Genomic DNA, 27,460 nt, shown 5'->3' on the forward strand with positions numbered 1-27,460 from the left:
CAGCTAAACTAGAAATATGACAACTATATTACAGCTACACTACACTAAATCTACATTACACACACATAAACTACAACTACACTAGAAATGAAACAACTACATTACAACTAAACCTACAATAACACTACAACTGCATGACACTATGCTACAGCTACAAACACAACAACACTACAACTATGACATTTACAACACAACTGCACTACACTACAATTGCAACTATACTACTGTACTACTATACTACTATACAACTGTACTAGAACCACAACTACACTAAACTGCAAGACACTGACTGATTTAAAACTGGGCAGCAGTAGGGTGTAGCGGTAAGGAGCATGGCTTGTAACTGAATGGTTACTGGTTCTATTCCCTGCAGGGATACCCTGCTCTTCTACCTTTGGGTCATTAAATATCTAGCCTTAAAAATGAATAAAATTGCAACCTATGTAAGTCGCTCTGGATAAAAGTGTCTAAAAGTGCTAAATGACAATAATGTAATGTAGTGTAATATGAAGTACAGTTCATTAATACTGCACTGAAAGTGTTAATATAGCATTTACATGTCCTACAAACTAGTTCATTGACACTGGGCTGAATTTGTTAACAGAGCATCCACACTGCCTGGACACTACAGTACATTAGATTTGCACTGTGAGAGAAGGCTTATACAGTACATACATCATGACTTAACACTAGAGTACACTGAGAATGCTCTGAGAGGGAGTTAATAGAGCATGCACAGACTGTACATATGGAATGCATAGTGACTAGGCACTAGAGTGGACACATGCTTGATAAAGCATGCAGCACACACCCTGCTGGACCACGATGTACAGAGAAAATGCATTAGTATGGCACCTTAGCGTCCTCGGAGAGGAAGCCCGACCTGGCATAGCAACATGCAAAAGGTTTGTGTGCTTTAGAGGGGAGAGACATTCAGACACAGACACACACACACACATACACACAAACAGACAGACACACACACATTCACACACACAGAGGCAGGTTAAACTCATCGAGTTAAAACTGTATTAAGAAACAGAGACAATGGCAGTTAAAGGGTTAGATTCAGGGTTGATTTCTAAACTTGTTTTCTTGGAACAGCCACTGGCATCAACGCTTTGGATGAAACGTAAAAATAACTAATGTATCAGTGTAAGTATTTGTGTGCTTTTGGTAATTCCCTTCATTAGCAAGGCAGGGAGGAAAATGGCTAAGTGCCTAGAGAGAGAGAGAGAGAGAGAGAGAGAGAGAGACAGAGAGAGAGAGAGAGAGAGAGAGAGAGACAGAGAGAGAGAGAGAGAGAGAGAGAGAGAGCGAGAGAGAGAGAGAGCGAGAGAGAGAGCGAGAGAGAGAGAGAGAGAGTTCTGTTTACTTTAGTCTGAGCCATCAATAATTTATGGAAAAAAGTGTACATCTGTGAAGTTTACAATCCACAGATAAAAACAAAGACTTCTGTGCATACACATTCATCACATCTATTGTACGAACAGCTGAGGGAACTCTGTATGAATGTCAGTGTGCCTGGAAAACCTACAAAATCATTAGCACATTAGTGTACACAATGGATAGAATGAGACAACCAGACTGGAGTGCCATAACTCACCTGCACTATACAACATGTGTGCACAAACACATACATAGACTCACAAATGGACAAACACATGCACATACACATATACACCTATACATATACGCATAGACTAATACAAACACACACACGCACACACACACACACACACACACACACACACACACACACACACACACATGCGCACAGATTTAATACCCTCCCTTTCCATCCCTCCCTCATCTTCAATTTTCTATGTGCAAACAGCAGATCCTTAATTAATTTCTTCCTCTGTTGTTTAGAGGAAGGGAGAGGTGTAGAATATAAAGTGTGCTGGCACCAGAGAGAAGATGAAAGAAGGAGCAGAAGAGAGCAAAAGAGAGGGGGATTAAAAGGAAGGAGAGAGAGGGTGGGGAGAAAGAGAAAGAGAGGGAGAGAGAGAGACAGAAACAAAGAGAGAGGAGAGAGGGAGAGAAGTATGGGGTTGCTGATGCTGAGAGGAGGAAGAGAGGAGGATGTAAGGGAGGAGGTAAAAGAGAGCAAGCTTTTCTTCTGTTTATTCATGTGATCCTTGCTCCGTTGTGACGGCCAGCATGAACTCCCTGCGGGGGCAATGGGGAGACAGAACTGCCCTATGCCCTGCGCCCTGGGTCCTGTGCCGCACACCCTGGACCCCAGGCAGGCCCCAGCAAAGCTATGCTACCCTGTCACATTATCATTCTGTCGTTAATGCTCAGACTGTTGCTGTCTGCCTACTCTGACAGGTTAAAGGGGCCATGCCAACAACATCCAATCAGGTGCCACAACAACAAGAGCAAACTTTGGAGCCCCACCCCCTCTCAGACACACAGACAGATGGATGGACAGACAGATAAAGATGGGTGGATAAAAATGAACTTCTTAACCGTGATCTATTGTCTATGAGTAAAACTCCTTATTTCTCCCCAGTGCTTTTTCAGTGCTCAATTCAAAAGGATTAATACATGTAGGAATCCAAGATAATAGAGATAATGTTTCTGCCAGCGCAAGCCCTTAGATTCTCAACAAATCTTTTAAATTGCAGTTTCTAGGACTGATGTTGCTACACCAAGCATTATGAATAGAAAATTGACAACATCCCATATGATCATAGCCCACAGTAAACCCTCTGCCCCTAACCTCGTCACGCAGTAATAGAATCCTGACAGGGTTTCAGAGCTGAGCAGAATAATGAGGGATTAGTCTCTATCCCACAATGCACCACTGCTGTGCCAGCCACAGAAGGCAGATGTGGCTTGGACAGGGAAATGTGGGACTAGACAGAGGTCGATCTGGAGCTGACATGCACTGCTACTTCAGACACACACAGACACAGACACATAGACATACAAACACACACACACACACACACACACACACACACACACACGTAAGCACGCAAGCACACACACACACGCAAGCGCACCAGGCATGCACACACACACACACACACACACACACACACACACACACACAGGCACACGGGTTCTCTCTCTTTCTCTCTCTCTCACAGACACACACACAAGCACACAAGCACATACGCACACACATAGAAAGAGAGGTTTATGGTGCTATATTTTATCCTGTTTTTTGCCTGTGGTGTGACTTCACATGACATTACTGAATGAATCTGTCTTCCCGAAGCTTCTAACACTGAAACATACTGTGTACACAGACTACAGCCTGGAACTGCTCAGCATTACAAATAAAATACAAACCAATGTCCATCTCTCCATCAGCTGTTACCAATGCAATACCATGGAGAGAAGATTCTTGACCATTCAGTTAAAGAAAAATGTTCAGACAGTTGGGTGAGATCCTTGCTTTATCATGTGCTGTCAATTCAAAAAAGGCACCAAATCTGGCTCATCCACAGAACATTGTGCTACAGTGTAGCATCCCAATTTAGATACTTAGACATGAAATGCTTAAGGTGAAAGGCTATACTTTGACCTTGTAATCCCTTTTTAAAAATCTATCACATGCATTTACTGCAGCTCAGAATGAAGATTCCAGAGGACAATCCTTGTGCAATTTAAGAAACCTAGACAATCCCACCCCGTCCATGACCATAAAAATTCCACACACCACATCCTTTCTACATTAGCTGTTCATGGCATCTCTCCTCTACCTCATATCCCCCTTTCTTGTCCTTGTTTATGATGTCCACATTTCAGTTAATAACCTTTACCTGAGGCCAGGTGTGATTCTTTTATTGAACTCCAAGCAAAAAATGAAGTTCTTCTATAATCACATTACATGGAACCTTCACACTTTTATTGTGCGGAAATTCATATCTGCTAAATTATTTATTAATTGGCAGGAGTGCTGATGTATTAACATGCTTAAAAGGGAGTTATAAGATTACAATGTAAATCTTACAATGTATATCTTATAAATCTTGTACATAATTCTGTATTTCTTTGAGAAAGTAGGCCAGATGTTAATTTACTCACACCCATAATATCAGAACCTCAGAATTAAAGCATTCTGTGTGAGAAAATCTTAGCTTGGAGAGATTTATGCAAGTTTTAATATGCTACATCAGGGCTCATAACCCAAAGGTTACCGGTTCAATTCCCACATGAGCCACTGCCATTGTACCCTTGAGCAAGGCACTTAACCAGGGTTGCCTCAGTGTATATCCTGCAGCATAAATAGCTAATGTAAAAATTGTATGCTTTGCAAGTTGCTCTGGTTAAGAGTGTTTGATAAGCAACTATAATGTAATTGGTGACGTCACAGAAACAATTCTCTCATCTGTCCAGCCCAAGCCAAAGCCTAGAGTCATAATTGATAATTAATTGTTGACAGATTAGTTTGAATAGAAATTTAATGAGTCCTCCCAGGACCAGGTAATAATCTCTTCAATAATAAAATTACTGCATGTGCTGTGGACATGTGGTGGGGGAAACACACAGGCTATAGACAAACAGTCCTACAGCAGGCACACAGCAGCTGAATGCTTTTACTCCATTCAGTGCTTCCTGTGTGAGGCAGACTTCTCACAGCCAGTTGTGGATTAGGGAGTCAAAGGCAGAAAGTCCTCCTGCTGCGGGGGGTGATCGGCGGCTACGTTTGTGCAAGGGGGGGATCTCAGGAAAGAATTTGTTAAGATGATGATCCCTCAAAAAGGTCATCCCAAATCCTGCATAGAGCACCATACCCTCCATGAGTAGGCAACAGCTATGTGTAGCGCATCTGTCAAATTTGACCACCTTCGCAAACACGTAGCCCTTGCCCTCTGCTCTGATCACTCAGTGGTACTGAACACGAACACGCCATGGTTTGAGTGCCGCTTGTTTTGGGTGCGGGAGGCTTACCATGGCATGCGTTTACCTTTTAACATTGCCCCCGGTGCCCTCGGTGAGCACCCCAAATCAAGAGTCATTCGGTCAGGCCTCACTGCAGTCATTAAGGCTCCTAAGCTCCTATGAGTCAACTCACAACATCCAGAATTTTCAGTGACCCCTCACTAAGAAATTCCAATTCATAACACCAAGCATTTTCAGTGACCCCTCATTCAGAGATTCCAATTCATAACATTCAGCACCTTCAGAAACCAGCCTGACCATGTAGCCATGCCCTTGCTTGTTCTACATTTAAACAGCCCATTAGCATTGTTTAAAAATACACTCACAAACATAGTACCTATTAATTATGAACTCTGTGTTAATTAGTGAACAGATACTGAGCATGCAGTAAATATTGTAGGCATTTATTTATTTAAGATCATAAAAAATAAGTCATGTCTAGCTAATAAGTAGTCACACAACTATAAATATTTTACAGTGGTAATGAATGCACTTATAAGTGTGAGCCAGTTCTTATTTAGGGACTCAGTGTCCACATGAGAATAAGAAATGCACTGAAAAACACAGATGTCATTTACTCCTGGGTTATGATGCTTTATTACCGCATAAGGGTTATGCAGAAGTCTGCCTCATCAATCAGTCCCTGAGCCATAAGCTTTGCTGGAACGATGATGTGCCTGAATTCCAGTTTGATGCTGACGATAATGTCATCAAGTCATGGCAAACCACCATGCAACTGACCCCGACTCACAAGGGCTGGTTCAACCAATCATGCACTGCAATTCAGCCAACCACACACCGTGGTTCAACAAGGCAGAACACAAGGAGCTTGGCATGTTTTGGTGCTTAAAAGCTAGACAGCAAAAGAGTTAGAGGACAAGAGAGCAAGGGAATAAGAGAGAGAGCAGGAGGAAGAGGAGAGCAATGGAAAGTTAGCAGGGGGTCAGGAACTCAATAAACAGAGCTGGGCAGAGACCAGGCGGGCGAGCAGGAGACAGAGATGGAGGGGGGGGGGGGTCCATGACCCCCATGACTGGCAGGAATAAGATTATTAGTGTGAGCCGAAGGGTGAAATGACTTTTCACAGGGCCAGGTCACAAACACAGAAATTCATCCCTATGTGTTTTATGCTCCCTCTTCCTCTCTCCTTCTCTCACTCTCCCTCCACATCTCTCTCTCCCTCTCCCTCTCCCTCTTCCTCTCTCCCCTTTCTCTCTCTCTCTTTTTCTCCCTCCACATTTCTCTCTCCCTCACTCTGTCTTCTCCTAGATCTCAGTTGTACTGAAGTGGCTTCATTGGCATAACAAAGAAACATTTGTGCTGCCAAAGTAAAATCACATTTTCAACACATACTACCCTCTCATTACACTCTATTTCACTCTGTCTCTCTCTCTCAGTTCAATTTCTCTCAATGCTTTATTGGCAGGACAAACAAAGGCAGTGTTACCAAACTAATGATGTAAACCATCTAAGTAAAACTGTTCAGACTCAAAGAAAACATGCACAGACAAGCTAAATACCTTTCTCTTTCTCTGTTCTCTCTCTGAGTCCTTGCAATGAAAGGCCTATTTCCCCCTTGTTAGTTCTGAAGCCATCTACAAAAGGGCTTTCTAAGACATGTGGCCTTCCAACAGTCAGAACTACATGACAGCCACCTTTAAAATTAACAACAAAATGCTGAAAAAAAATGTATCATAGTTTTGTATTCGCAAATGTACCATAGATTGATGATTGATGGTTAACTGCATAGAGTTGGGTGGTGGTCAGCGGGGGTAGAGCCAGGACGCTGGATCTGCTGTCGAGCCCTCCCGAGGTGTCGTGGGCTTAAATTTACAAAACTTCAAGGAAGGGGGGTGCCCACTTGACGACCTGCTGTAGCCACCCAACTCTTGTCCAGCTGAGAGATGTAGCCAAGCCCAGACCGGGCTCAGGGAGAAGGACAGTGATTGAAGGAGGAGAGAAGGAGAAGAGAGAGTGATGCCACTGGCTCACAGATGGTACAGGGCAGAGTACCTGTAAAGGTGGGCCAGTTGCGATGATCACATCGTATTTTGCATATCCTTACCTGGTTGACCCAGTGACCACTTGGAAAGACAAATTGGCGACCCAGGAAGAACGGTAACAGCTAGGAAAGACTGCTGACATTTGGGAAAGACCAAAGCTGGGGTGTGTAGGCTTGGCAGGCCGAAGCACAACCTTCGCGAGGAGGAACCCATTGCCAAACGCTATGGAAAGGTACATTACAAAAGTTGCATCGAGGTGCAGTGCTGGCAAGCGGCACCCAGCAGGTACCTATAAGAGCATTTATGGACCACCTCACCGAAATGGCAAAATCAGTACCTGAAGGGAGATGGATCTTCAGGGTCAAAGATACCATCATCCCAACAGTCCAAGAGAGACCAGTGAAGAGCTTGGGGAAGTGGTACAGGGCAGACCTCAATGATAAGCAGAGTGTGAGGGAGGTGATTATCCAAGCAGACACCTGGATGTCAGCCCTAGAGAAGAGCGGCCTACCCGGTAAGTATAAGGCCTGGGGTTACCAACATGGGGTACTCCCTAGGCTGCTCTGGCCTCTGCTTGTTTATGACATACCTGTCTCTACCGTCGAGGGATTGGAGAGGAAGATTAACACCTACCTGAGGAGATGGCTGGGTGTTCCAAGAAGTTTCTGCTCCATTGGACTGTACAGCACAGGAAGCAAGCTGCAGCTGCCAGTGGTCAAGGAGTACAAAGCGACAAAGACACACCAGGCCATGATGCTGCGTGACAGTAAGGATGAAAGAGTACGCCAGGCAGGTATTGTGGTCAGGACAGGTCGCAAATGGTCAGCCAGCAGAGCACTGGCGGAGGCTGAGGATTGACTGCATCATGCTGACATTGTTGGGACAGTGGCAGGCTTGGACTAGGTTGCTCCACCAGGGCAAGCTGGAACAAAGCTGGCCCAAAGGAACGTTGCAGCATGGTGCAGAGGGAGGTCCGCAAAGCAGAGGAGGAAACCCGGCATGTCAAGGCAGTTGGCATGAAAAAACAGGGCAGGCGGGAGGGTGTACGAGAGAGGGCCCTGGCCTGGCAGGACATCTGGACTATGGAAGGATACCGGATAAAGTTCTTGATGTGTTCTGTCTACGATGTTCTGCCTACTCCATCAAACCTCCACACATGGGGGATGGCAGAGAGCCCCAGCTGCATGCTTTGTGTAAAACCAGCCAATCTTGAGCATGTCCTCTCAGCATGCCAGTAAAGCTTGGCAGATGGGAAATTCTCGTGGCGTCACGACAAGATCCTGTCTCAGTTAGCGGATGGTGTGGAACAGGCAAGGAAGAAGGTTTAACAACTTTCTGATACTGCCCAACTTTAAGATATTGTCCTCTGGTCTAGAGGTACCAAGCAGGTGGTGCTCATAGAGCTAACAGTACCCTGGGAAGAGAGGATGGAGGAGGCACATGAGCGCAAGCTCAAAAAATATCAAGCCCTCATCCTCGGGAGCCTACAAAATGGATGGAAGGCCTGGAATCTACCAGTAGAGGTTGGCTGCAGAGGCTTTGCTGGACAGTTGCTCTGGAGAACCCTTGGGCTGCTGGGGATTGAAGGGATGGCCAGGAAACGGCTGGTAGCCAATGTCACCAAGCAGGCAGAATTAGCATCTCATTGGATCTGGTTGCAGTGGGAGGTGCGGTAGCAGAGCCAAATTGTTGAAGGACTAGAAACAGCATAGAGTTGGGTGGTGGTCACCCATAGAGCGGAGGTAGAGCCAGGACGGTAGAGCTAGTTCCTGTGAAGGAACTACCCATCTTGCAGGCCTGAACAACCCAAAATGCCTAAAGTGGACCAATGAATGATAGTAATTTAGAAACTGGAAACTGTTTAGGGGTGGCAGTGTAGCATAGTGGTTAAGGAGCAGGACTCGTAACTGAAAGGTTGCTGGTTCGATCCCCGCTGGGACACTGCTGCTGTACCCTTGGGCAAGGTACTTAACCCACAATTGCCTCAGTAAAAATATCCAGCTGTGTAAATGGATAACATTGTAAAGAACTGTAACCTATGTAAGTCACTTTGGATAAAAGCGTCTGCTAAATGAATAAATGTAAATGTTTACTTACAAAGGACTGAGGAGATTAAAAGGTTCATGAGACTCATTTTAAACATGTCATTTCATCCAATTTGTTACAGGCGAATTTACAAGCTCAAAGTTAATGGCAAACTGTTTGCTTACAGATTGCAAATTTCCAATGATATGTTTTAGCTGGACTGTTTTTTGAAGTGAAGGACAACAGCAGTGAAGAACAACAGCATTTAACAAACAGATGGTGTTGGGGCTAGAGGGTTTCCCATCCACACACTTAGCCTATGCACCAGTCTGCTCTGTGGATAGAAACCCAAACAGACCTCCCCTCCTTATCTTTCTCATTTGCTTATCCCCCGATGCCTCCCCTTCCTCCTCCCCCTCCCGTTCCCCCTGCTCCTCCCCCTCCCTTTCCTCTCTCTCTGTCGCTCTCTGACAGGTCGAGCAAATAAAGATGAACAGCAGCAATTTAGCAGCAATAACTCAGACTAATTAGCCACTCGTGTAGGGTCAGTGACGCGCACCCCACACATTAGAGACACACAGAGCTAGGGGCTCGCACACTGTCATAGAGACACATACAGGTTAGAGACAGTCAGAGACTTACACACAGTCACACACACGTGTACAGACACACAGTCACACATACACACACATGGGCGCACACACACACACACACACACACAGCCTACAGTAGGTTCTCTCTAAGCGCAGTCATTAAAGCATCCTCTTCCCTGCCTCAGCCAGGTCTCACTGCTGTTTTCATTAGTCCTGCTATCAGCACCACGACGTGCTGAGGGAAGTGGAGAGAGAGAAAGAGAGAAAGAGAGCAAGAGAGGGAGATGGAGGAGTTGGAGAGAGAGAGGGAGAGGGAGGGAGTGGGAGTGGGAGTAGGAGGGAGTGGGAGATGGAGAGAGAATGAGGGAGAAGGTGTGAGGAGCTCCAGCACACACATCAGTGGCTGCCTTTATTAGCTGAGCAGTCAGCCTGTCACACAGTCAAGAGCTCCATACACACCTCTCACACAACATCAAATCAGTGATGAAGATGTATTACAAAGAGAATAATGAGCAGAATAAATTAAACTGAGAGGGGAGAGAGGGAGAGAAGGACAGAGAGATCTATCGGTTCCAGGGGAAAGTGCAGGAACATAGGAGTTAAAGGAAGTGATGGGGGTGAGTGGGAAAGGGGGAGGCTATCAGGTTGAATAGATAAGTACATGACATAGATTGGATGGGAAACAGGCAGTTATCTCTATTAGAGGGACAGTTGGTTAGAGAGGCAGAACAGAGAAGAAGTGGTCTAAATGGCTGTGACATGATGACAGACAGGTTAGAGACCAAAACAGCGACAGAAACAGAGACAGAAAGAGTGATATAAACAAAGAGAGAAAGAGCGATAGAAACAGAGAGACAGAGAGAGTGATAGAAACAAAGTAAGATGGTGATTTCACTGCTCCATGAACATAACAGAACATAATGTAACAATCTACACCTCGTAATGAACTATTCTGGCCTTTGTTCATACATTAATAAAGACTGGAAACAATATAAAATTATAGAGCAGGGAATTTGATTAAACATGTAACTACATAAAGAATATGATTTTAAAATTGTCAAAAAGGGAACATGAGTCTGACAGTATCAATTCTACATAACAGGCTGATATTTATAATGAATGAATCTCTGCTTTTCTCCTGCATAAAGTTTCTTCTGCTGAACCTACAGAAATAAAGGAGGGTATAGAGGAAAGCTAGTACCATCAATCAATGCTTATCAGACAGTCATATCAGCGTGCATGCGTGTGTGTGTGTGTGTGTGTGTGTGTGTGTGTGTGTGTGTGTGTGTGTGTGTGCACGTGCATGATTAAACCTAGCTCATCTGCTTGTCACTACAGCACTGCAGTGTTCACAGGTTATCAAGGGATGGAGGGATGCCTATTTTTAACTTTGGTCACTGTCTCTCTTTGTCTCTCTCTCATCTCCCCTGCTCCCTCTCTCTCTCCCTCCATCTATTGTACAGTCTGTCTCCAACACTCCTCTGATCTCTCCTCTGTCCCTGTACACCACCCCTCCCCCCTCCCTCTCCTGCTGCCTCTCTCCATCTCTCCCTTTCCCTGTCTCCCTCCCTCTCTCTTCCTCTCTCACTCTCCCCTTGACCAGCTTCTCAAGGTGGGTAAAGCTGGGTCATAATCAGTGAAACACCCTCTCTCTCTCTCTCTCTCACTGTCTCTCTCTCTCACACATACATACACACACACACGGGACAGGGAAAAAATACTGAAAATATGGCGGAGAGAGACAGACAGAGACAGAGAAATATGTCTGCTGGTATGAAGAACTGCGTCTGTATTTGTGAGATACTAGTGCACAGAAGCACCTGCACACTGTATGGACCATATAGGGTAAATATATAAACACACAGGAAGGGCAGGCAGGTTGGCTCATGTACAGGCGCATAACAGATATACAGGTTATGTAAAGGTGCATAACAGACAGTTGTATGTGTATAGGTTAGGCACAGGTGTATAAAAGATAGGTGTATAGACAGATGACTAAACCATGAATAGGTGTGTAACAGATAAACAGGTATGTGGTCTCTGTATATGTGTATAAATAACAGACAGGTGTAAATATATTAGATGGACAGGGGACCGGGTGACATGGACAGACAGGTGTACGGGGCATGTGACTCACTCTGTGACCTCCTCAGTGACCGTGTGCTCCACCTGCAGGCGGGAGTTCACCTCAATGAAGTAGTGATTGCTATTTTTGTCCACCAGGAATTCCACTGTGCCAGCATTCTCGTAGCCCACCTGCATCCAACAGAAACAGGTCACCAAGGTAATACTGCAATGCCCACCTGGGTCAGGTCAAAGACGGGGCAGTGTCACTGCATGCCATTCAGTCACTCAAGAGTCACACTTTCATTGCCTGCTAGGACATGCTTGTTCGAAATGACCCAGGGCTCTCAGCAGGTCCTTGGTAGGTCCCTCTCAAAATCAGCCATCTACGTGTTAATGGCTGCTGAAGACAGGGCTGGCAACCCTACCAAATGGAACAGAAGCACCGTGTGTTTGGAGATCTACCTTAAAATCCCGGGGCTGTCCCCTGCCTTGACCTGAGCAACAGCCAGAGCCTCCCGATCACAATCACACAAAGAGGCCAGATATTTCAACACGCTCCAGCACACACACAAATGCACACATTCACACGCACATACACATACATACTCACTCACACACACACACACACACACACACACACACACACACAATACACAGTGAGCTGCTGTGTTCAGGGAAAAGATTTCAGTGTGTATGTAAGCTTAGCCATTGCTCTCCGGGAAGTTCAAGGCTATCATTATGAGGACTGTAATTACAGAGGTGGCTGTTTAGAGAGGCTCCAGCCTGGTGTGTTTTAGCCTGAGATCCCGAGGGTTATTGCTGCTTATCTGCCTCCCTCCCCTCTCGCCAGCTCTGCTCTTTGACCCAGCAGGGATTGCACATAATCCTGTGCCAAAATTCACTGTAATCTGATCCAATTTCTCCCCGCAATTTATCTCTCCCTGCATAATCCTATCACAGATCTGCTCCAGAGAGAAGACTCTCTCAGACGTATGCACATCCACACACGTGTGCACACACACAAAAAAACACACTCCCACTCATACTCACAAGCACATGCACACATGCACACACGCACACACACACACACATACACACTCACGCATGCTCACAGACTCAGACAAAAAAACACATGCATACAGGCACACACAGACAAAACACACTCCCACTTACACTCACAAACACACATACGCATGCTTAAAAACATGTTCGCACTTGCACTGACACACTCCACACTCATGCACAAAAACACTCACACACAAACACACCATCTCCTATGTTCATAGGCATCGCTTTCATGGTTCATTCATCCATTTAGCAGCTCTGTCTCCACCCATCCATTCATCCACTCAGAACTTCCCTCATTCATGAAGGATTTGCAATAATTCTTTAATCTTTCACACTGAGCTGGAGGTTTGGGCCGAGAGATAAACACCTGGGAAGAGGGGAGGAGGAAGGAGAGAGAGGCAGGAGAGGAGGGCAGGGGGAGAGACAGGAGAGGAGGGCAGGGGGAGAGAAAGGAAAGGAGGGCAAGGAGAGAGAAAGGAAGAGGATGGCAGGGAGAGAGAGAGGAGAGGAAGGAAGGGAAAGAGAGACAGATGGTATGGGAGGCAAAAGAAAACTCAAGAGTTGCATGGGGGACAGAGACCAAGAAAGAGAGAGAAGAAACAGAGGTTTAACCTGAGAAAAGAACAGAGAGACAGAGAGCCTGGTACCAGATAGGAGGCAGAGAGGTGAGAAGAAGAACTAGGAAGGAGAAAGAGAGGGAGAGGGAGAGAAAGAGGACAGGAGGAGATGGGACAAGGGCAGAGACAGAGACTGAGAGAGAGAGAGAATGACAGAAACGTCCTAATAAAAATGTAACCACCACAGTGTCACACTGTAATGAAAGCATGGCTGTCACCTTAATCAGGTGCTTTGATGATGTCATATATCATCTTAATCTGTCCTTTGAAAGACACATTGCTTGGTGCAAGCCACCTGCTTCAACAGGATTTCATTCTGTTAGATATGGGCACAAACCGGAGGGGGGCGGGGTGTGAAAGGAGCCACAGAAAGAGCAAAGTGTGGCAGAGAGGGACACGGTGACAGTGCAGTCGGCACCACACATCACACAGCGCAGCCTCTAGGGAACACTGCCCTGGCAACTCATGACATTCCAGGCTAAAGATGAGACAGAGAGGCGGGGGTGAGAAAGGGGGGAGGAATCAATGCTGCAATCCTGAACCTGTGTTTAAGACTCTGGTGAGCAGGGCAACTGTTACCATGGAAACTGCTGCCGTATAGGCAGAATAAAACAGTCTCCGTGGTGACAATCTCATTACAGTGGGTCCTTCTTTCCCCTGGTCCATGTTTTTTTTTCGGGAGGGGGGATTTTTTTCGCCTGTATTTCACCAGCCTGTTCCAGCCAACCCCAAACCCACACTCCCATCATAGTCACTGTTCCACCCAAGAGCCAAAATGGCCAAATGAACCTTGACCATGACTTTGACTATGACCTGGAGGTAAAAGAACAGCATTAATACAAGGGCAGCTCCAGAGCTTTGATGCTCGCCCAGTCACAACATGTCCACACGCTTTGGTGGTCCACTTTGGTCACCCTCCCCTCTCCACCCTTCCTGATCTCACTCCCTTTACAAAACATTATGTTCAAACCTGGGCATTACATAACAGGATATTACTGTGGGCATTACATTACTGGACATTACACTGGGCATTACACTACAGGAAATTATACTGGGAATTATGTTACAGTGTATTGCAATGGGCATTACGTTGCAGGACATTACGGTGGGCATTATGTTACAGGATATTACACTGGGCATTACATAATGGGATATTACACAGGGCATTACGTTATAGGACATTACAGTGATCATTATGTTATAGTTATAGTTATGTTATAGTGAGGAGTTTTAGACGAGGTTTTTGGTTTAGTTTTTTCATTGTGGAGCCGGCCATTTTGGGAATAAGTTGGAGTTTTCTTTCTCTTGTAGGTTCTTTCTTTGGTTTTGTTGTAGGTTCCCGGAGGTCGCAGACCTGGAACTTAATTTTTTTGTTAGTTTATCAATTTTTTTTTTTGTTCCTTTCCTTTTTTCCTTTTGGGGTTCTTGGTTGTGTGGTTTATGTTGTCTTGTGTTGTCTGTCAGGGTGGAGTGGACTACAGGCCTTCCGGGCGGGAGTTCCCGAGACGCAGCGACACGGGCTAGGACTGATACGAGCCGGGGAAAGGGGAAGACGGCAGGTGGAGCGACAGCAGCCTCGGACCCCCCCAGTGCTGGGCGTGAGATGGGGAGTGGATACCCTGTTGTTGCAAGGAACGGCCGCACCCCAGGGAAGCATTAGGGTGTGGGTGACCGGTAGCTGCGGGGGGCTGGGGTAACTGGGGGTAACTGACTTGCTGCCATCCCCCTTCCTACAGTATGGCATTGCGGAGCTCCAGACCCAAGAGTGCAGTGTTGATGAAGAGGGGATGACCACCGGGGACTACGGCAACCACTGGGACGTTGGACGGCGAGAACGAGAGCATGCCCTCCGCTTCTGTGTGCTTTCTTTTCTTTTGGGATATAGTAAGGCCCGGCAGAGAGGCACGGGCCAAGCATCCCACCGTTATTGTATTTTCTGTTTTGTGTGTGTGTGTGGGTGAATGCGTGTGAGGGCCTGCCCCGGTGGTGCAACCCCCCCTTCCCTGTTGAGTCGGCCGAGCAGGACCCTTCCCCAAAGCGGGGTCGGGCACAGGAAGGGCCAGAGTGGGGGCACCTGGAGTGGTTAATAGCACGTGTGTGTGTGGGAGAAGACCCGAGTGGTCCGAATGGTGTGTGTGTGGTGTGCTGTGTGGGGGTCGCCCATACCTGCAGGTCGTCTCTGGGCCGGGTGGAGGAGTCTCAGGAGGGGAGAGCAGGTTGGGGAGGGGAGCGAACCAGGCCTTGGGGACGTCCCTGTTCATATGCATTGTTTTTAACTTATTTGTTAATAAAGTCTCGCTTTCCTTTTTCCTTTTATGTACTCTGTCCTGGCGTCTGGGTAAAGAACCGGTTGGGGTTCAGGGACGAGCCAACACCGCTCCTGACAGTATCACACAGTGAAAATAAGGCTTATTTCACATTGTGTGAGGAACAATAGCCTCTGGATCCACTCATGGGCAAAAGCGGTAATGGTGGGCAGATTTTTCCAGATTATTTGAGAGAGTATGAGCTTCTTCTTCATTTAATTACCGGTCTCACATCCCTTTCCTTGCCTCTTAATCTCAGCACAATGCCATAATATCAAATTCTGCAGATATCAATTTTCTTCCTGCGTGAGGGAATAACACTATTAAAATGCAGGAAAAAAAACCAAAGCAAGAAAAAAAGAGGTAGAGAGGGAGACAGTGAGATATTGCGAGAGGGAGACTGGGAGAGAGAGGGAGAGAAAGAGAGAGAAGAAGAGAGGGAGAGACAAACAGAGAAGGAGTGACAGAGAGAGATGGAGAGAGAAAAGGAGATCACACAGCAAATGAGGGAAGAGGAGACAAATCACAGAACACTGGAGTGACTGGGGCTGTATGACTATCGCTACACTTTAATCAATTATTAGTTGCATTACTCTCTTAATATTATCATCATCATTATCTTTATTGCATGCAGTAGTAATAGTTCTTTGATATTTTCTCTGTTATGACTGATACCTTTGGCCATGAACAAGAAATCTATGTAAATTTTCCTTTTGATAGTAAAAGAGAAGGGGAATATTTGATACTATCTGCAGTTAAGCTCTTACTCTGGCAAGGAGAGACATGTCCGATTGGCTGAGGTTTACAAATGGATCTAACGGCACACACTGACACACTCTCACTCTCACAGATGTTCACACACGGCAGGCACACAATGAGGTCGGATTAAAAAACATCCCATGCTTTTTTTAAAGTAGGAGGATTGTTGTGTGGTGAGATATTCCTCAGCATTGTGTCAGCCTTTGTGCACAAGAGCTTGTGTGTGTGTGTATTTGGGTATGTGTGTGTTTGCATATGTGTGTGTTTGCGCATGTATGTGCATGCATTAGAGCCTGTGTGTGTGCGTGTGTGTGTGTGTGTGTGTGCGCATGCGTGCATGTGTATGCGAGCATACATGCATGCATTAGAGCTTGTATGTATGTGTGTGTGTCTGTGTGAGAGAGAGAGAATAAATACTAATCTCAACCGACTTCTCTCATTCTGTCTCTTCTTCTGTCCCTCCCTGACCCCCCCTCACTCTATCATCAGCCGGACAGAAGAATGAGTGCCCCAAAGACATTACCAAGGTATGGGAGTGAGCGGATTAGCATAGAGGGACAGAGTGCTGGTGTGAGAAAGTGCTGATCATGGAGAATGCTAACCTTGTTCCCTGCCTGTTATTCATGCGCTTCCGTCTGCTTTAAGTCAATTTAGTGTCTGATGAGGGAGGGAGGCTAAGAGAGGAGAGGGGATGATGGAGTGACAGTGACAGGCAGGAGGGTCAAGCAGTCTCTGTAAGGAGATGCCAGGAAATGCTTGTGGCAGAACGTGCTGCGCACTTCCCTGTGCATTTTCACACAAATCCTATTTACTGAATGAAAAATGCTGCCCCTGCCATGACCGGAGCTGCCGCTCTCTGAATATTCACGAGGGGGTGTGACCAAAATGGAATATCCTCAAGCCACCTGTGCAAACAGTGCTGAAACCTTCTGTTAATAATCAGAAACCCATACACAACAGAGGCTGACAGACAGTGAAGAAGGAAGATCAGAACGCCATACATATATAAGTTCAAAGACCCCTGTTTATGTATTTCTGTTGTTTTTTAATACGCTCTAAAATGATTTAAAATGAATCTTTGCCTTGCTAGTAAAGTGAGCTGAACTGAACTCAGAGAGGGGAGGGTGGGGACCAGGTGTAGGTCTCTGTTCATTAAGCAACAGGAAATGTGGATGCAACACAGTCTGGGAGCATAGGTTCTCCTGCAGACAGAGGGGAGGTCTGTGCTTACTGCCTGTGTTCAGGAGCGCTGGTTTTCCTGCAGACAGAGGGGAGGTCTGTGCTTACTGCCTGTGTTCAGGAGCGCTGGTTTTCCTGCAGATAGAGGGGAGGTCTGTGCTCACTGCTTGTGTTCCTTCCCCCTCCCTCTCTCGCTTTCTCCTTTACTGTTTTTCTCTGCCAGCAGCAGCACCGTCCCTGATGGTGTGGAGTTTCCTCCTGCCTGTGGGTATCATTGATCTCTCTCTCTCTCTCGCTCCCTATCACTCTCCCCCAAACCCCCCTCAATCTGTCTCTCTCTCTCTCCATCACTCCCCATTGCTCTCCTCCAAACCTCCCTCCATCTCACTCTCTCCTTCTCTCTCCCTCATCCCTCAAACTCACTTCGCCATCTCTATCCCATCTCTCTCTTCTAAATCCCCTCCTTCTCTTTCTATCCTTCCCTCATCCCTCTCTCTCCATCTCTCCCCCATCTCTCTCGCTATGTCTCTTTCCCCACCTCCCTCTGCCTATGTCTCTCTCCATCTCTCTCTCCCATTCACTTCCCCTATCAGTTCAATGTGTTCAATGTGTTCAATTTTCAAATTTCAAATGATTTATTGGCATTACATTTGAATATACTGTCAAAAGATTTTACATTTTCAGGTTCCTCCCTCTCTCTCTCCCTCTCTCTTTTTCTCTCTCTGTTTAGAATTCCTGTACTTCTCCTGTCGTTACACGCTGGTTTCTTGCAGCCCCACCTCAGAAGGACGCCCCCTCGTCAACAACTTATTCATATCTGGCACCCCCTGTTGGCAGAACCCAATCAATCACAGCACCATCGATAAGCAGGCGTGACACAGAAAAACAAACAGACACACAGGCATGTATTCACTGAGAGACTGGGAGGGGAGGGGGCATCAGAGAGGCCAGCAAACAGAGAGAGGTAGATGACAAAAAGAAACAAAAAATTATTGACAAAAAGATTGACATGAAGGTCAAAAAGACCACAAAAGAGGCAATGAAAAGAAAAAAAGAATGATAAAGGATTTGAGGAGGAAGATGTAGAAAAAAACAAAAAATAAAGTTATGAACAAGGTCAATATGAACAATAAGAAGTTTCAAAAGCACAAACTGCAGAACTGATCCCCCCCTTCCTCCCTCTCTGGCAGTCAATACTGACGCAGCCATTATGGTGATTATACAAGGCCCTAAGGGACACACAGGGTCAGCACACACACACAACTGACCCATCTGCAGTTCATCTGCAGTTTTTGAAACTGCATCTGCTCTGGCTTCACCTGCGACAGGGGTGATGGCAGAGGTGCCATCTTTACTCTTTATGATGCTGCAATGCATCTCAGAGATACCTAATATAAGGAAGAACAAAAACCTGCCTCAGGAGCAAAAACTTTTCCCTGCGGTGCTGTACATCTACAGCAGAAGAACAAAATATCCCCATTAATCAAGTCACAACATCACATGCAGGGACACTTATGGTCGCTTATAGCACGTGGCTTACCTTCCAAGAGATTTCCCACTTTATCGACAAAAACCTACAGATGCCATTTAAGTAACCTGCACAAAAATATAACAGGCTAGTCCAAGTGTCTGCAGTCTTCAGTAGAGTGGCTAACATCCATAACTATTACCCCTGCTATAAATATTTACAGAGAAACTTTTCACTCCCTGCACAAGAAAGGATGAGAAATTGAGCGCTAACAAGCTGAGCACTGCAGTGACCCCCTCCCCTGACCTGTTGTCTATTCTGTCCAGGGTAATTAGTGAGCATTGCTCTATTACTCCTTACTGTTCTGATGGGTGAGTGAGCAGTAACAGTGAGGGAGGTAATGATGCTATTCAGGCTGCTGTTGATAACTCAGCTGCCTTCAAGACTGCCTGCAATCACACAGTATAAGCCTCAATCTCAGTCACAGCTGCAACTGTCATTTTAAATGGCATCCATTTCTGCTCTGATTAAACCTGGCAGCCTCAGTGGATAAACTGGGTCTCTAACAGCCCTCAAGCGCCATTCCAATGTGCCACTTCCCAAAATGACTGACATGGCCACACGAAATGGGAGCAATGTTGCTAAACTCAGTCAGCCTGCCACAGAGTGATGAGAAAGGGGACCCCACGGTCATGAATGGAAGGTCCAGAGTAGAGGTCGACCCGATATATCGATTTTGCCGATATATCGGCCACTATCGTCTCTTTTGACACTTATCAGTCCGGCTTCCTCATATCGGTTTTGCTAATATTTGTCCAAATGCGCCCTCTTGTGTTTATGCTACGTATACACTGGGCAGCAGTGTAGCATAGTGGTTAAGGAGCAGGACTTGTAACCGAAAGGTTGCTGGTTCAATCCCCGCTGGGACACTGCTGCTGTACCCTTGGGCAAGGTACTTAACCCACAGTTGCCTCAGTAAATATCCAGCTGTATAAATAGATAACATTGTAGAACAACTGTAACCTATGTAAGTCACTTTGGATAAAAGTGTCTGCCAAATGAATAAATGTAAATGTATGGCAGGTTTATTTTAGGCTACTTACATAAAAAAAATTATATTCACATATTCACACTATTGTTATCTGATAGTTTAATTAGTGTGATTGCAATGTGAAGCAGTACAAGCAAACTATTGTTATCCAATAGTTTTATTCTTCTTCTTCTTATTCCACCAAATTTTGGACCTCTTCTCCTCCCACAGTTTTTGAGATATCAACCCCAAACCAACTGTAACCCGTCCGGTCTGACCCCGATCAGGTTGCTCGTATACAACAAAGTCGTACCCACACTCATTCGGTTTTTGTCATTTTTTCATCCCTTTTTTCCCATATACTCCCATTCATTTTCTAAATCACACCCCTCACACTTCATGGCTTTCCCACTCAGTCACTTTTCACCCCATAGCCACCATACCTCACATGTTGCCTCGGGACAAATCACCCAACACTCATCCAAGATGGTCTTGACCCGCACTCCTCTTTTTGTCGTTCACTCATCCCTCCATCCTCCCATTGACTTCGATTCATTTTTCAAAATCTTACCACGCAGTCACCATTTGACCAATAGCTATGGGACCTGGCTATTGGTGAAATGTGACCCAACACTCACCAAAGGTGGATGTCTCCCTAGCAACCATATTGTTTACCCTAGCAACCACCTAGCAACCGCCTAGCGACACCCTAGCAACCACCCAGCAACGCCCTAGCAAAGCCCTCATATACCTTAGTAACCATCTAGCAATGACCTAACAACCACCTAGCAACAGCCTAGCCTAGCCTAGCACCAATAATGCCCTGGCAATCACCTAGCAACAACCTAAAAACCATTTAGCAACATCTTAGCAACCACCTTGCCACTCCCTAGCAACCACTTAGCCACATCCTAGTGATCCTTTCAGTTAGCACGTTTTTGCTGCCGGGTCGCAATTACGTTCTGCATTTTCTTCAGGAAATGCACTTTTCTAGTTTATAATGTAAACGTAGGGTGTAGCCTTGGTTTAATTTAGCTGGCTAGGTAGTGAACGCTAGCTTCATCGCTATCTTTGGTAGCCTGGTCAATGTCATCGTAGGTACCATTTATTTTCCTTTTATAGTGTATGGTCGGTGGTTTAGTTTTAGGGAGTAAATTTCATTTACAGTTAGTCAGTCTTAGTGTTTGGTGATGGTTAATAAGCTAGTCAGCTATTCTGCCCCTCTGGGCTAATCTACGACCCCAGCACAACTGTTTAGAGATAGCCTATAGACCCTTTTCAGGCCCACTCCCGCAGAAATAGTTTATGGAATAGGCTATTTTGTCTGCTCCCACCTGCAAAAGCCCGTATGTAGAGGTCTAAGCGGGATGGATTTTTCAGTCCCGCTCCTGCCTGCTCTTGTGAACATGTGCTCGGCGTAAAAACCACCAACCTTGCACCCGTTTATATAAAACATAGGGTTTTTCTTGTTGGTCTCGCGCAAACACGAATAACATTCGGTACTTTAAGAACATTTCAGTAACTTTCATTTCACTTTATACATATATTTATATTTTGCAGTAGTCCTGCCAGTCATTTCTTTCTCCCGCTGGCGCACACACATCAGTTTCTTCCTGCCCGCACCTGTACTCCGCAATCAAAACTTGTCACACACAGCACTCTGTTGCTCTTGATCCCGCGAGTCGCATGGAACTCCCCTCGGAAGTGCATGCCTCTTCTCTGCACCATCAGTGTGGAGAATGTGTTTGTAAATAATAGTATCAGCTGTGTTTCCTCTACTATTTCCCAGCTATGACCGTCTGTGAAAATAAAGTAGGCTACTATAAAGTAGGTGCTTAATGAAAAATTCAAATTAGATATGTAATTGAATTGTAATATTACTGTACCATCCATGAAGAAGTATCACGAGCTGCAGTTCTTTTAAATCATTACCATGAAAAGTTGCTATATAATAATGGGCATTGTAAAGTACAGTTAAGTTTCATTTGCTACGCTGTCTCACTACACACACACACACACACACACACACACACACACACACACACGCACGCACACACTTTGTAATTAAAAATGTACATTTAATTCATGATTGCTTTACAAATTAATTACAGATGTCTGGAGAAAAAAGTGGACAAAAGAGTGTGGTTTGGGAGCACTTTACAGAACAACTGCCAAGGACTGCATTGTGCAAAGAATGCAACAGTACTGTAAAGCTTGGCTCTGAAACGTCTAAAACAAAAAATACCTCAAACATGTGGTCTCATCTAAAAGTACATCATGGTAATCTCTATCAGGCAACACAGGTGAAACAGAAGATGCAACAAAACATGCAACCCTGCACTTCTAACACTGCAGTTCAGCCCACCCTCGCACAGGTGTATAATCAACAAATAAAGTGAAAGGATACAGACAAACAGTCTAAGAAGCTTGACAGGATGATTGCTGAAATGACTGCCACTGACAATCAGCCTTTCACCAGGGTCAACAACATTGGCTTTAGATGCCTTATGAATGCTGCTGAACCATGTTACAATTTAAAAAGTGGGAAATTTTATTGCACTGAAGTAATACCCTTCATCTGTAGTCAGATCAAACAAAAGGTCAAATCCATGCTAACTCCAGAGTTTGCTGGGCAGCACTTGTCCTTTACCACTGACTGCTGGACAGGATCAACTGTGTCATTGATGAGCCTCACGTGCCACTTCATCGACGCTGAGTGGAAGCGACAGCAAGTTGTCCTGAATACAAAATCAATGGATGGGCCTCATACAGGAGAATACACCAGCCAGCTGTGGGGTGTGGAGAAAAATTATGTGACTCTTGTTCTCAGAGATAGTGGGTCTAATATGATCAAGGGAATGCGTGTAGCTGAAGTCACAGATTTCAGTTGCTGTGCTCATACATTGCAGCTCATTGAAAACTAGCTAACAGTGGAATAGCTAGTCAGAGGTCAGTCATGAATGTCATTACGATGCTTAAGATCTGTGTGAACCACTTTTCTCATTCCACCCAAGCCAGAAGACGTCTATCCGAAATCCAACAAGACCTTGATCTTCCTCAGCATGGAGTGATACAAGCAACTCCTACTCACTGGAATTCAACTCTTCACATGTTGGCCAGAATGTTGGAGCAAAATTGAGCTTTGAATATCTATGCCACTGAGCATGGTGGATTCACATCTCTTAGCACTGAGCAGTGGAAGATTGTGTCAAACCTGGTTGAGACACTGACCAATAGAGGAGATGACTCTTGAAATGAGTCACGATGAAAGTTCAGTATCATGTGTGATCCCAAGTGTTCAGGTCCTGAAGATGCTCCTGAAAGATGAGGGGCCCTCCACATTGGGAATCCAGACCATGCGGCAAGAAATGCTAAAGAGCCTAAGTAGGCACTTGGCCAAAGTGGAGGAGGTCCCATGTGTGGTTCTTGCCAGTTTACTGGACCCTTGATATAAGTACCATGCTTTCACCTCAGAGGACACACTGACGAAGGCCAGGGCTGTCAGAAGACACCCAGGGACTGGGAAAGCCATCTGCTACAGAGGTGGAAATAAGTGGGCAGACGGAAGAGACAAGAGATAGGAGGAGCCGGACACCTGACAGAATCAAGTGGTGGAAAAAGGCCAGAGTGGATCAGCCACGACAAGCAAGACTTGTTGACCAACTGTATGAGACTTTACTCAGAAGACACAGCCAAGCAAAGACTACCCTGGAAGATGACCTTCAGCAGTACCTGAGAAAGCCAGTGATAGACCACCAAAACAACAAGGCATTTGATTGGTGGAATCAAAATGTGAACCGCGTGAAACTTGAAATGCTTGCAGATCAAGCCAGATCAAATACCTCGGCCCTGCTCCCTCATCTGTCCCAAGTGAACGAGTGTTCAGTGAGGTGGGAGCACTATATGAAAAGAAATGGAGCCATCTGTCAGGAGAACATGCAGAGACCCTCTGCTTCTTACATCACAACTTGGTTCTCCTGAACTGGGAATATTGAAGTGTTATGTGATGTCTGAACACTTCATCTGCTTTCTGCTTTTCTGTTTTTTTTTTCACTTTTTTTCACTTTTTTTTCCACATTACGTCAACAGATTTTTTCTACTTTTAAGTTTGTAAAAGAATAATTATTTATTCAATAAAGCAGTATTAGATCTGTATATTGCCTGTTGTTTCTCACAGAAGGTATTTGCAAACAAATTCATTATGATTCCCTTTATGTAGTTTTGTGATTGCAACAGGCAAATATGATAAATAAATATCGGCCCAAAATATTGGCCAAATATCCGTTATTGGCCGTCCTAAGCCATTAGATATCAATATTGTAATCGGCCCTAAAAAATGCACATCGGTCGACCCCTAGTCCAGAGAGGAGTGATAGAATAGTGTGATGGATCATGAATGGAAGGTCCAGAGAGGGGCGATGGAACGGACCAGGTCTGAGTTTGTGTCACTGCAAAGGCCAGGTCTGACGCCAGGCACTCTGCCCAACGCCCCAAGAGGACGCTGCCACCCACTCACACAATCCGCTTTGACACAACTGCCACTACGCAGCTCACAGTTGCCCTTGGAATGCATACGAGCCAGGGCTGACGCACGTTTAAGGCTCTTTCACTCAGAGGGGGGGATCAGAGGCCTGCAATCCATCTCACACCATTCAAAGCAGAGAGGCCATGAAGCACATGTGTGATCTTCTGCTGTAGGAGACCACCACCACCACAAACAGCCTCTTGACATTGTCTTTATCCAGCTCATTGGTTAATTGGGCATCATCTGCCTATTTAAAGGCATATTAAATAGAGGTGTGTGGCTGGTGAGCAGGAAGTTTACATTTTCATCTGACTGTGTGCTCAGGCTTTTGTTTGTTGGCTTTTAAAATAAATTATTCAGTTTTTGAACATTTGTTTTTTCTGTTCATTTTTATGAGAAGTGTTTCCCAGCTTCTCCACAATATTGCTCATCATCTTGTTTGACAACATTAGATAATTCTACAAAGATATCATCCATCCTAATCGGGGACCAGATAAATTTCCTTCCCGTCAGTGCTCTGTGCTACTGGGAATGCAGGCTACACAGGAAGTTCTGACATCATCACGCAGCTGACGGTTCCTCAGAAGGTGGGGCTGCCTGTCATTTGATTGCTATACGGAGCTCCAGGTGATCAAATGGAGGTGGTGGAAAACTGGCGGGAAATGGCAGGTAATGGCAACAGCAACAGCCACCAGGAGTTGAGCTTTTGGTTGCCTCCACAGAAAAAGGATGATGCGAGACTGATCACCTTGTGGGTTCTGGCTGCAGGAAGCGAAGGAAATAGCTAATGGTGAAAAGTAATTGAGTTATGCGCATATAGGTTTAGAACAAATTCAGCAGAACAATTTACCTAACGTTAACCAAAATAAAAGAAGGGTTGGTCGCCGACACCATCCACAAGTCCACGGGAAGAGGAACTTATACAGGTGTCACGCATGGGATATTTTAAGAAAAGTACAAAAAAAAAACCTGAACGAAAAAAATATGGGATGCTCCCCGAGACCGCAGAGCGGGCTGCCAAGGCAGACAAGGATGGGCTGGCCCAACAAGCACCAAGGAGACCCAGGCAGCAGGTAGGCCACGTCCTTTTCGAGGTCCGTCTGGTGCCATTTTATTTTGTTTGTTTCCTTTTCCTCTACATTTGCACACACCAGGTTACGCTCGTACTTCTCACAACGCCAACGCCAGGGGAGGTGGCTAGTACGTAACATATGGCACATTGAGCCGTATGGATTCAAACGCATACATTGCTATACAGACCTACAGCAAATTGAGCCCTATGGATTCAAACACACATTCTGCTACACAGACCTTGTCAGATTATGAAGAGTGGTTGATACTGCAGATGTGCAAGGGTGTTCGACTACTTCAAGGAACCATTACTATGGAAACGTCACATATAACAAGCAATTTAAGCAAATAATATGTGTGTAGTAGCAGAGTCATAACCAACAGTAAGATAACTAATATACCTCTGTATTGTGGTTAATACCAGGTTACATTTTTTAAGTAACACGTGTTTAAATGAATACTTAAATCAAGGAAGGCCCCAACACTGTCTTATATTGTGTGACAGTTGTGTCAATTGCCCGCAAATGTTTGTCCTGAAAATAGAGCAACCTTGAACCGACAGAGTGAGATTAGCAATTAAGAAAAGGTGGCACTAGGCTATGCTAACTAATAAGGACCACTAATGTAAGCACACAGTGAATGGGCTTACACATGCAGGCTGTTGTCTGGTAACTCATTCGAATCTGTCCATGAGATCATGGTAGTGCCATGACCTCTTGCCACTCTTTCCTCTCTCTGGTTCCTGTCTCAACATCTTCTTGTAAGGTAACTTTTGCTGAATTCATTTAGCTAATAGTTATAAATATAACGTCAATTAAATTGTGCATCTCATGAGGTAGACAGACCAGCCAGACAGAGCAGGGATACAGAGCTCTGTGTTTCATCTCATTCAGCCATCTGGCCATTGGCTCAAACAGGTCATATAGAAGCCCACCCACTGTCACTCAAATTAATTGTAGGCTACTTTTGCTGTGACACATGATGTATGATTTAGATTTTAAATAAAGAAGCATTTTAAAAGGGCAGGTCCTGGCACTTCTAATAAAGGGCTTTATTTATGGTCCAGGTGACACTTCAGGACTCTTTGGCTTCCTTATCTGATATCCATGAATAATTTAATAATAAAAAGATTATTTCTTTTTTAACAATATTAAATTATGTTAGTTCATGCAGGTTTCTTGGGATTTTCATTATGAATATTCATAAGAAAGAATAAAACTGGATTTTTTTCCTTTTTGTTAATGAACAATCATGTAAATACAGATCCAGTAATACATTTGTGATGGTATGGTTGCATATTCCGATCATTGGGTGTGCAGCCCCATCCTTCCAGAAATAATGCAAAATTTCCTCCATGATTGCAGCATATTTGTTTTTAACTGTTCATGTGTGACCACAGTGGAAAGCAAATTCAACTTCCAGAGCGTATATATCAGCACAGCAAGGCTGTTGCACATATAGCCTGTAGTGGCTACAAAACTGTGTCTGCTGCTCCAGCTCATGTCTGCCTCAAGGTGGCACTGTGGAGTCGGAGGTGTCATGCTGTTTGAGCCACAGAATCTTGCCAATATTTCCCATCTCCATCGCCCCTCAGGCCACTAATGGCCTGCCAGTGCTCCACATCTTGTCAAAACACTAAAGCAATTGTTTGGTTGTAGTGTAGCTGCCATGTTAGCAAGTTAACTATTTCTGCAGTGGTGTTTATCTGCAGCCTGTAATCCAAAGTTTAGGAACATTACCACAATCCACTGTTCTGGGATTGTGCTGGAAGTTTCTGGATTCTTTTAGACAAGCCAGTGATATGAGTACTACAAAAAAGCAGGGTACACTGCTCAATCAAATGTCTT

The 27,460-nt window shown here is 45.1% G+C and overlaps 1 protein-coding gene across 1 annotated transcript in view; it reads right to left on the minus strand.

Annotated features, from left to right (window-relative positions):
• The window catches only part of LOC118791451 (pyruvate carboxylase, mitochondrial-like), a 150,666-nt gene that overhangs the window by 97,217 nt on the left and 25,989 nt on the right, over nt 1-27,460 (minus strand). The window contains exon 8 of the mRNA XM_036548813.1: nt 11,661-11,779. Coding sequence (XP_036404706.1) covers nt 11,661-11,779 — 119 coding nt within the window. The remainder of the gene's footprint in view (nt 1-11,660; nt 11,780-27,460) is intronic.

The sequence above is a fragment of the Megalops cyprinoides genome, chromosome 16 (assembly GCF_013368585.1).
Source record: "Megalops cyprinoides isolate fMegCyp1 chromosome 16, fMegCyp1.pri, whole genome shotgun sequence".
NCBI lineage: Eukaryota > Metazoa > Chordata > Actinopteri > Elopiformes > Megalopidae > Megalops > Megalops cyprinoides.